General features: G+C 30.3%; 1 protein-coding gene across 1 annotated transcript in view; it reads left to right on the top strand.

Annotated features, from left to right (window-relative positions):
* The first annotated feature begins 9,646 nt into the window (after window positions 1-9,646).
* Window positions 9,647-12,128, top strand: part of LOC113849186 (elongation factor G-2, mitochondrial) — a 35,940-nt gene continuing 33,458 nt past the window's right edge. Inside the window, exons 1-4 of the mRNA XM_027478890.1 lie at window positions 9,647-10,120; window positions 11,016-11,237; window positions 11,663-11,784; window positions 11,873-12,023. Of these exons, the coding sequence (XP_027334691.1) occupies window positions 9,731-10,120; window positions 11,016-11,237; window positions 11,663-11,784; window positions 11,873-12,023 (885 nt within the window). The 5' untranslated portion in view covers window positions 9,647-9,730. The remainder of the gene's footprint in view (window positions 10,121-11,015; window positions 11,238-11,662; window positions 11,785-11,872; window positions 12,024-12,128) is intronic.

Here is a 12,128-nt window from a genome sequence, read left to right on the forward strand (position 1 = left end):
TGAATAAGCATTATTTTTTGAAAAAAACAAGGAAGTAAATTAAATTTAAGTTTAAATATTTTTTTCTTCTTCAAAGTGGTTTTTTCTTTTCTTTTTATTTTCTTTTCGTTTTTATAAAAACATATTTTTTTATTATTTAAATATAATTATATGGTTTTAACATATAATAAGAATTAAAATACACAATTGTTATAACATTTTATATTTGAAAAAAAATATTTAATAAATAAATAAACAATGCATATCTAATCATTAAAAAAATTATACTTAACTTTTAATTTTAAAAATTTCAAATCACAGATTTTAAATAAAATTACAAGTAAAAATAATTAGACTTTACGTATGAGTTTATTTTCTTAAAATTACACAAATTTAAATAAAATAAGTTGTAAATTATTTAAAAATAATTCTAAATCTTTTTCTTATATATGTTTACAAATTTTTAATTAAAAAAAAGATAATGTGTATTTATGTAATATATTGTAATCATAATATATGAAACTTAATCATTAATCTATTTACTCGTTAATGTAATTTTTATTTTTTTTGTTAATATCATTTTATTAAAGGTAAATTTAGAGTACAAGTGATAATTTAACCCATTACAACTTTAAAAAAATTGACAACACATGTTAAAAGTACTGTTGCAAGCCACTTCTAAGAACGATACTTAATAGAATCAAACATTTCACTAATATTTAACATACTTTTATTGAAAAGAGAATATTATTCCACTAAAGCCAAATTATTCATACTATCGCAAATCATACCATTACAATTCCCCTCAATTTCTTTTTTTTACATTGGATTCCACACATACTTAGTAACGTTTCATGCAAATTTTCAGTTAAGCATAAACTGATATCAAATTATTCAAACACCATGTACCACAGTTTTATGGAGATACTGCAATGCAAAAAAAATGCAATGTCCTTATTTTTAGTATCACACAACCCACAAGCTTCTGAAAGAATCGTCAATCCACGTTTGGTTAAGTTATTCCGCACCAAGACTGCATTAAGCAATAGACACCAAACGAATACCAATACCTTTCTCGACGCACTGACCTTCCAAATATTGTGTAAAGTTTGCACTAGACCTAGCTCTAAACCACTACCTGTAATAAAGAAATGATGAATATAGTGATAAACCGGATTGCACACTATATTTTTTGTCACCATCACACTTTCACAGCAACATGTCATTCACATTTTCTCTCAGCCTCTTACCCTCTATAGTTTTCTATAACTATTGTTGCAAATCCTCCTCCCATGAAAACAATTGCCTTCTCCAATGAATTTTTCACACTCATTGACCCATCTTAAATCGTTTGTTATCCTTCACCCGCGTCTTTTTATTAGTTGTTACTAAAAACAGCCTTAAATATAAATTTGCTAATGTAATATTTCGTGCCCATTTATCTTTCCAAAAATTAAAAGAATAACTATTACAAAGTACTCATGTGAAATTAGAATCTATCCACCCATTAGCTTGCTTACAGACCTACACCACGTCCCTCCACCAATTTGAAGCACTTTAAGTTACCTCCAAAGAAATTAACATATCAGCACATGATTCATATTCGCCCATAACACGTCAAAGCACAACAAATTTGGAGAGTTCAAACCTCTCCAAACATATTTACCTAACAAGCTCCAATTGAACCATTTCATATTTCTCACCCCTAGACTGCTTCATTTTTTGACATGCATACTCGTTCCCATTTAAGTTAATACAAGCATATTATAATGTTCAAATATGAATATTTAATTAGAGATATTTAAAAACAATACCATTTAAGATTTTATGATCAAATAATTCATTTAATATCATATAAATTTATATTTACTGTTATTATTATAATGTTATTATATTCTCTTATAATAATAATTACATAATGCCTTAATTTATCAAAATAAATAATTTTGATACAAAAGATGTATTTATATTATAAAGACTTTCAATGTATATACTAGTAATTTTTCATTTGCCCTAAAACTAATTAAACATTAATAATTTCTTGATATAAATAAAATGTTACAAAATATTAATAAAATGTGAAAAATAAATTTATTATTATTTTTTAATTTAATAAATTGATTTATATAAAAAAAATTTTTTGATATTAGACAATAAGATAAACTAAATAATAATATCCTAATTTTCTCTCTCTTGATATACATATATTTTTATAATAATAATAATTATTATTATTATTATAATAAACCAATATATCTCTATATTATAATTAATATTTATCATATCATTCTCAATAAAAATAATTTTATTAGTATTTCTATTATATTAGTTATTATAGCAATCACTATGATAGATATTATTTATATGTAACTATGATAATATATATACCTTTTAATTAATACATAAATATTGTAATTTATTATTATCTTGTTTATTCAGAGAGTATTCGTCTTTATTTTCTAATTCATTTTTATTTATCTTTATAAATTCATCCGTAACTCCTTTTTATGATTCAATTAAAGTCTTAACTCTTCTCTTTTTCTAAAGTTTTGAATGGTTTGATTCATATTTTCTAGTTGACTTGTTTATATATTTCTATATGAAATTAAATATTATAATATATAAAGTACTAAATATAAGTATATTATCAAGAAAATGAACTTAATCATAATATCTTATTTTGATGTCTCTATTTGTCCTCTAGTAAATGTTTATATTTAATTTTCAAATTTCAATGTTTTTTCTTGAATCTACATAAATAAACCTCAATCAACAATCTTTTTGTATTTTTGAGCCACCTTGTAGGGTCCATAATACTTGGATGATGTGGATTCACTAAATCAAGATCAAGAGCAAAGTACTTGAAGTTTTACAAAAGTTCAAAACTATGACTGAAAAGTAAAGTGGCAAGTTTATCAAGGTTGTTAGGATCGATGGAGGAGGTGAGTACACTTCAAACTTATTTGAGGTTTTTTTGTAAAGAAAGTAGGATTCAATATTCTCTTATTTATTTAGAAAAGTTTGGATTTTTATTTCTTGATTTGCCTTACTCTTATCTTTTTTGTGTTAGTGATTGATTTTGTTCATTGATTTAAATTAGTGCTTAGAAAAGGTGAAAAGTTTCGCAAACCAATTTTTAACATGACATTTTTGTCCTCAAATTGTATGTATATATCTAATAAAATTATTAAAAATAAAAATTTTACCCATATGGAAGATCTTATATTTTCTTTTCCAAAACACTCAAAACTCTTTTTTCATCCCAAAATTACCTTATATCATTTTTCCTTTTGTTTCTTCTCCCTGTATCTTTAATTCTAATCTTAAAATTACCTAAAATGTAATAAATAGCATGACTATTTAATAAATCGCATGACCATTTGATTACAAGGCCAAGTATATTAATGGACAAAACTGGATTTAGTCACCCCATATTATCCCACTTGCACAAATGAAAGTTCAGATCAATCATTCAAAAAAAAAAAAACATTTCCTTCTTTCTATTCTATGTGCTACATGGTTGGCTCCAAAGTGGCTTGGGAAATTCTACACTTGCATTAAATGAAGGAAGTTTCTATTGTCTTGTCCTACCACCTTAGTAGCCTTCGAGGAAGGGAGAGCTTGCAAGTCTTGTCACCTCCCTTCTCCTCCACTCACATTTCATGCACTCACTTTCTCATACACCTAATTTTGTTCTTGGGATAGCACTCACCAAAATCAATCCATTTCCAAGTTACTTGGTCACTTTCATGCCAATTAGAAAACAAAAGGGAGTTCTCTCAAAAAGTCCTTTTTGGTTCTCTCCCCTATCCAACACCTAAACCATATTCCAATCTTTCATTTCTCTCTTCTCCAACTATGTCACTACCTCTCCTTACCTCAATCACACTTTGCAGCCCTTTTTCTATTGGAAGAATTTTAGAGAATACTCCTAAGGTGAGCCTCACCTTATTGCACCATACCACACATCCATCATTTTTCTCTCATCTATTTCCCTTCCCTTTCATTTTAAGGTACCTTGATACGTTGTTGTGAGGCAGGATCACTTCTTTTGCCATTTCCTTTCTTTTTTTCTTCTAAAAGAACTCCTCATCACAAGTAAAGGGGAGTCCATTCCTTTAGACCTTACTAAATTTTACCTTGCTTGCACATTTGGAGGACATCTCTTTCATTTTGGATGCTTGCATGTTATGTGTGTGGCATGTGCAGTACTTAAACCATGGTGATAGTGATAGATTGTGTGAAATTCCTCTTGCATGTTGTGTTTGGACTTGATGAATGAAGTGTTGAAACTGCTGCATGTTATGTGTGTGGTGTGTGCAACACTCAAAGTGTGGTGATGGTGATAGATTGTGTGAAATTCTTCTTGCATGTTGTGTTTGGATTTGATGAATGAAGTGTTGGAACTATTGCATGTTATGTGTGCAACACTTGAATCGTGGTGATGGTGGTAGATTTGTGAAATTCCTCTTGCATGTTGAGTTTGGACTTGATGAATGAAGTAGTGGAGCTATTGCATGTTATGTGTGTATGTACACTGTAAATAAAGGAAAAAGAAATTAGGATCCTAACTTTTTAACATAAAAATTTGGGGTGGTGAAGGCTGGACTGAATAGTCATCTAACTTTTATTCTTTTGGAGTAATGGTTTTAGTTAAAAAAAATAAGTTGTTAGGTGAGAAAAAGTTAAGGAATGAAATAAAAAGGAGCGAATGACAAATTTAGTGCAAGGAGGACCTTAGACAATATGAGTGAAAAGGATAAAAATAAAGACTCACTTCATCACTCTAATATGAAAAGAAGTGTTAAATTATAGTGTGAAAAGAAGGAATCAAATGAGGACCCCTACGACCTAAACGTCTAACTAGCTCTCACTATTATTCTTGAGTTTTAGATCTAAAAGTAGTCTTTCTACTAAGTTCAACTTGTAAACTAATTTACCTTTTCTCTCCTTTCTTAAAATCAGAATCCGTTAGGCTCTGGTACCAACTAGGGATGTATCGCACAACATTCAGATTTTAACAATTGATTTTAATGCAAATAGCATAATAAAAGTATAAAGCTAATAAAAAATATTAAGAAGATAATAAAAGAGTACTGAAACTTACAGAAACTGATATCAAATCTTGTATTGATGATCAAAAGCTCTTACAAAGTTGTTGAAGATTGATACAAAATATTAAAAAGAAAACTAATACAAAGATCAAAAAATAGTTTCAAAGCTTGAGAGAAAATGTGTATGGTTTAGATTGGCTATTTTCCATTGATGTCCCTTCCTGTTTCGAAACCAACATTATATAGAACCTTTCATCTTGTAAGGAGATTCCTTCTTATATCTTTAGTCTATTTTTACTATTTCCCGATTGTTGTCTGTCTGCCATGCTTTAATTAAAGTTATTGCCAACATTGCTTTTTACTGTTTAACAGATCCATGCACTAGGCCAAAATAGAGATGTTAGAGCGATTTTATTTTAATTTAGAAAGCGTTTAGAACTGCTCTAAAATTTCGCGCTATCTAATATGTTGCACTTAAAAGAGCGGTTTAACCGCTCTCACAAAGTGAATGTCATTTAAATTATACCGCGAATCTAGAATTTAAAATTTCTTTCTTCGTGAGTTTTCTATTTCAAACCAAAATTAATTTATTGTTATGCTCAAACTTTCTTCATTTTTATCACAAATCAAAAGTGAAACTTGTTGAATTTGTACGTTATATTAACCAAACAGTCCACATTTGCAACACTTTTAAGCAGAAAAAAGAGAACAAATTAGCAAGATGATTTGCAGTTAATAGAGGAAAAAATAACGGATGGTTTACTCCACCATTTAACTTTTATCACTCTTACTAATAGCTGAATTGAAGATTGTTATGCTAGTTTTGCGAAATCATATGCCCACATCACAATCCAAGAAATTTCTTGGCTTGCAAGAACTAATATAAATTGGTATTCTTGAGTGAAATTTGTCTTAGTGGTAAAATAGTGTAAAGCTATTTTTGCTTTTACAAGTAATATGCAAATTATTGGTCCAAAGTCATAGAGCCAATAGTCAAACCATTTAGGAAATTTAAGAGAAATCCCTTTTCTAAACCAGAGAAACCATGAATGGGTAGCTGGTCTAAAATAGGGAATGTTTTTCCATCCACTAATATAATCAAAATAATTGTATTGTTTTGGTTGATAATCAATTATAAAACTCTTGTAATGATAGAGACGTTGCCCCAATCTCATATTGTCAGAATATTGTTAATTTTGAATTTTGAGAATATTATTTCTTGTGTGATCATTTTGGTGAGTAAGTTCTATTGATTGTGTATCCACTAATATGAGTTCACAAAACTCTCTTTTTTGTTGTAAAGAAGTTGGTACAAAATGACAGTTTGGAGGAAATATTTTTTTAGCAATTTCTGATATTAGTAGAGAGAACCATTTTGGTTTTATTGGTAAAATAGTGATACAATCTAGTTTTTCAATATATGACGTCTCTAGTGGTTTTGTAAGATTTGAAGGGGTTAATATTGCAAATTTATTGGAAGTATTTGTTATTTCTTTGAGAGTAATTGGGATTGGTCGTTGAAGGGCTTGTAGAGTTTTCATTGCTCATTGGCCTTTTCTCTAGTTTGATAGGTGTTTGTGGTTGTTTTGGTTCAGTTGGTTTTGGAGGTCCATAACTTGTGCTAATCATTCTGGACAATTTTCTTGTTGCATAAATTCTCTTGAAAGATAGTTTGGGAAAAAGTTCTTATTTTCTTTTAAATGTATTATATCAAAATTGAAGTTTGATAATAATGTTTGTCATTAGACAAAAATATGTTTGGAAACTAAATTTTTAACACATATTTTAAAACTTGTGGTGCTGCTTTGCAGTATATTTTTATTAAAAAATTTTTATTGAAAAGATCATCTTGAAATTTTTGTAGACAAAGTACGATGAATAAAATTTCTTTTTTAAAAGTTAAGTATTTTTGTTGTGTTAAATGTCATATCCTTGAATGATATCTTACTACTTTCCTTATTTATTCAAGGAATGTACTTGTTTTACTTAACTTTCTTTGACCTTTTATGTGCATTATTGTTTACATGTTGATATTTTGTGAAGGCGTTTGTTTTATTGACCTTCTTTCACTTTATTTGTTTTTTGAATGTTGACATATTGATATCTCATGAAGACATTTACTTTCCTTAATTTTCTTTCACCTACTTCATTTCTTGGACATTTACATGTTGATATCTCATGAAGACATTTTCTTTTCTTAACTTTCTTTCACCTTCTTTGTTTCTCAAACGTTTACATGTTGATATCTCGTGAAGGAAATGGTCTTGGTTTTTCTCTATAAAAGCAAGTGTATGAAGTTGTGGTTGTGTGCAGTTTGGAGAGTAAAATGTTTAAGTTATTGTAGTGTCTCAATGTCGTGGACGAAGGCAACAAAGTGAGTGAAGTATTAACATTTCTTTATTTGCATTCTCACTGATATCTGCTAGCGATGACAGAACAAGGATGTAACATCCTTAATTTGTCTAATATAATAAGAAGATAATTTTGAAGTTAAGAAGGAAAAATTTAATTAAACTCATTTACAAGCCAAATACAACTTGTGGAAATTTTGAAACATTTCATACTACTTTACTCAACTTATAAAAATTTAACTGACAAGTAATGGGAATAGAAAAATTTAAAAAGAACCGTGAAATAACATTAATATATATTGTTTTAATGAGTTTACAAAAGGTTGACATTAGCAAGATATATATTAAAATACATAGGACTCGTCTATATCATTTACAAATTATAATAAGTCTTAATGAACAGTCTATCAACTAAGAGACTAAAGATGATACTAGTTGTCCCTATGCCATCCCGCTACCTCAGCAAGATTTTTGGAATCGAGATCATCATTTGATCCAAGATAGAGATCTCTGGAGTCTGCAGTGGCTTCCACAATCAAAACTTGCTCAAAGGTGACTCGAGTCAGCCTTCCAAGAAAGTCATGATCATGATAAGTGAACAAGTAGGTCATTGTTGATGGAGTTCTAATCGTGCATTAATAAATGTACATACATAGGGTGTGGTGGATCATATTATTTATAGGAAAATTTAAAGGCATACTATAGTGTAATTCCATTTCCATCATAATAATGTTACAGGATATATACAGCCAACTTAAAGTAACAAGTCCTTTGATACTCGTTAAATACATAATTTAACATATACTGTACAAAGCTATGTATAAGTCTAATTCTTTCTCTAGGTGTTGTCATCTGGTTCCCTAAAAGGTTATGTAAGGATGAATCTTTATTCTTATTAGCAAGCATACATTCATGATTACGTCAAACAACACAAGCAAAGGTAAAACAATACTCAATCATACCACACAATTCATATTCATATACATGCAACAATCATTATTTATTCAGCTTATTATAATTTCTTTCTATTAATACTTAGAGTTCTCTTTTCATACTTCCGCTGCTCCTGTGATCCCTCGAGGTTTTCCTTAGCATAGATAGTTACTGGATAGCCATAGCTACATGGATACAACGTGAGCTACATGGATACAACGTGTGCCGATCCGGCCCCTTTTAGCAAAAGTGTGGTCAGGAGTTTAAGTTAGGAAATGAGTGTGAGATATATGATGCTTTTACTCTCAATTGTTATGCACAATTTCAGTGTATCTTTGAATTATCTACACATGTCCTTATCATTTTCCTTCTCATTCCATTTTTCCTTCCTCATTTCATTTCTCTTTTCATATTTCACATCAAAACCCAACTTGGCATTTCTACCTTAATATTTTGTTCATCCTTTCCTCTATCTCTTTTATTCTACTTCATTATTTATATCACATACCAATCAAACATTGACGGAGGTTGGTCACCCTCAGACTCAGTCCACAACATAAATACATATATATGCTCAAAATAAAGGTCATTCATATCATCAAACATAGAAAAACATATTTCCATCCATCATCGTCCATCACACCACAACATTTTCATAAGTACAAATATACTATATTTTTAGTAATAAGATAAAGCTCTTCTTACCTTAAAATAGAAGTTTAGAAAAGATTCATGAAATATCTTACTTAGTTATTATTTAAGAAGTATAAATATAATAAAAATAAACTTTTAAAAAATATTTTATTTTAATTTTTTAAAATTATAAATATCACTTAATTCACAATTTTGTAAATGGATAAAATTTATGATATTTTTCATAATTAAAAAGGTCTGTTATCTTCTTTTTTACACGTAAAATAATTATCCTATTAGTTTTATACTAATAGATAGTTGGGTTAATGATTTAATTAAAAAATGTTAATTTTTTTTAAACTTTAATATATTAAAATAAATTACCACGTATGATTAAAAACGTATAAAATACAATTTTACGTTTATAATTAATATAACATATACTAAATAAATATTTTATTTTAATTTTTTTACTTTAATTTTTGATTGTTATTTTGTAAAGAAATTTGAAATGAATATTAATTTTTAAAGTATAAAATTAAAGTAAATTTTTTGTTAAATCAGATATCAAAATATTAACTCTTATAATGTAAGAGATTAAATAGATAAAAATAATATTAATAACATTTTTTAATGCATTCTTTTTTTATCTCCAGCGCGCCTGAAAAAGAAAAATCGAGAGCTCCGGAAACCCGATCCATTTCCTCAGGACTAGGGTTTTAGATTCATTTCTTAAGTTAAAACCTCAGAAAGAGTCAAAAGGCAAAACCTTCCACCACCATGGCACGCGTTTCCCGGTCCTCCGCCCCACGCCTCCTCTACGCCCTCTGCTCCTCGGCCCAGCGGTCGCCGGCGGCGTCCCTCCTTGGCGGCGCCTTCCACCTCCGGCACTTCTCGGCCGGGAACCTGGCGCGCGCGAAGCCGGAGAAGGAGCCGTGGTGGAAGGAGTCGATGGAGCGGCTCCGCAACATCGGAATCTCGGCGCACATCGACTCCGGGAAGACGACACTGACGGAGCGGGTTCTGTACTACACGGGTCGGATCCATGAGATCCACGAAGTGAGGGGAAGGGACGGCGTGGGCGCCAAGATGGACTCTATGGATTTGGAAAGGGAAAAGGGAATCACCATTCAGTCTGCTGCCACTTACTGCTCTTGGAAAGACTACAAGGTTTGTATAATGAATTGTTGTGAAAAGTCGCCGTTTCTTCACTTCAATTTCAACCGAATTTCTCTAATGTGCTTGAATTGAATTGAATTTTGAGTTGGTAGTGGGCTTTTAATCGAGACTACAAGGTGGTAGTAGTACTGTTTTGTCATTGTTTGTTATAAACGTCGCCGTTTGTTCAATTGAAGTGGATTTTGAAGTGGTGGTGAGTTTTTGATGTGAAATAAAGTTGGACGAATGGAATGAGTTTATGATGTTGGTTGAATTGAAATTTGAAGTAATAAGAATGGGGAAAAGTAAAGGGAGAATTTGGGGAGAGTTTGAGATTTGGGTTTAGGGTGAATTGTACTATTATCATTATCAATGTCATTTATGATTGTTCTCAAATTGAATTGAATTTTGATGTGGTAGTAATGAGTTTTTGAAGTAATAGGAATAAATAAAATGAAGGAGGAATTGAATGATGATTGATGAATCCCTCCTTGTGTGGCGTTTGAAGTTTCAGTGTTGTTGTCTCTACACTAATTATCAGAGTTAAGTATGACTAATGATTAATTATGAAAGAGAAAGGGTAGATATGTTGGAGAGTTATTCTGTTTCTGATCATGTGTAACTGAAATAGGTGGGGGAAAACAAAATATTGTGCTAAACCAATGCAGGTTTTCTTGCTTGTAGTATTAACTGCAAGGTAAATTAATGTAGTGCTTGTTTGGTTTAGTTTATTTTGAAGATTCACTTTCTCAGTTAGCTTTTAGAATAACCAAAAACTATTGTTTTTCAAAGTTAATCCATTCTTGAACATGCTAATATTCTTCAATTGATCAGATAATGACGTTTTCTCCCTTTTTTCTTGCATGTTTATATTTATATATAACTCCTGGAAAATGTGTTGTTGCAGATTAACATTATTGACACACCTGGTCATGTTGATTTTACCATTGAAGTTGAGAGGGCTTTGCGTGTTCTTGATGGGGCTATTCTTGTTCTTTGTAGTGTTGGTGGGGTGCAAAGTCAGTCCATTACTGTTGATCGACAGATGAGACAATACGAGGTTCCAAGACTAGCATTCATCAACAAGCTTGATCGGATGGGAGCAGATCCATGGAAAGTTTTAAATCAGGTGCATTTTAGATTTATGGAGTTCATTGTAGACAATAGGTTTTATAGTTTTATGGCCATTTACACAGTTTTGGTTAGTTTGGGATAAGGATTTTGGAAATGTGATCACCTATTATTGGTCCAGTGGCATTTGAGAGATGAATAAAGTGATCATCTTGAAAAAAATTGAATTTGAAACTCTTTTAAAGCAGTTTCTTTATAATAAACTGGTCATGATTAGAAAACATCTGTCTCAAAATTTAAATGTAGAGCCTTACTTATAAGTTAATATTTTGCATTATACAAGGCATAAACTATAAAATTTTAGTTTTATGGTTAAATGACCTTTAGTATATATTTATCATCATTCTTTTGCATTTTCAAATTAATCATTATTGAATTAAAACTGTATCCATTATTGACACCATTTTGTTTAATTTTTTGCAGGCAAGATCTAAGCTTCGGCATCATAGTGCTGCAGTGCAAGTTCCAATAGGCTTGGAAGATGATTTTAAGGGACTTGTTGATCTTGTGCAGTTAAAGGCCTACTATTTTCATGGTTCAAATGGGTTAGTTTCAAAATTTTCTGCATTTTTTATTCCTCAGAAGTCTACTTTGGCATTACACTTCAACTTACTCAACTGTTGCTTATTGCAGTGAAAAAATTGTCACTGAAGAAGTGCCTGCAGACATGGAAGCCTTGGTGGCAGAAAAAAGGCGTGAGCTCATAGAAACTGTGTCAGAGGTTGATGATAAACTTGCTGAAGCTTTTCTCGGTGATGAGACCATTTCTCCTACTGATCTTGAGGTATGTGGGTAACTGTTATTTTTTCCCGTGTTTTGCATGCTAATTATTTGGTTAAAGTGAATCATAGTTATTCTACTTCTAACATGTTTGGCAAATTGGGATTTG

This window comes from Abrus precatorius, unplaced genomic scaffold, assembly GCF_003935025.1.
Source record: "Abrus precatorius isolate BTA unplaced genomic scaffold, Abrus_2018 Scaffold9, whole genome shotgun sequence".
In the NCBI taxonomy this organism is placed as follows: domain Eukaryota; kingdom Viridiplantae; phylum Streptophyta; class Magnoliopsida; order Fabales; family Fabaceae; genus Abrus; species Abrus precatorius.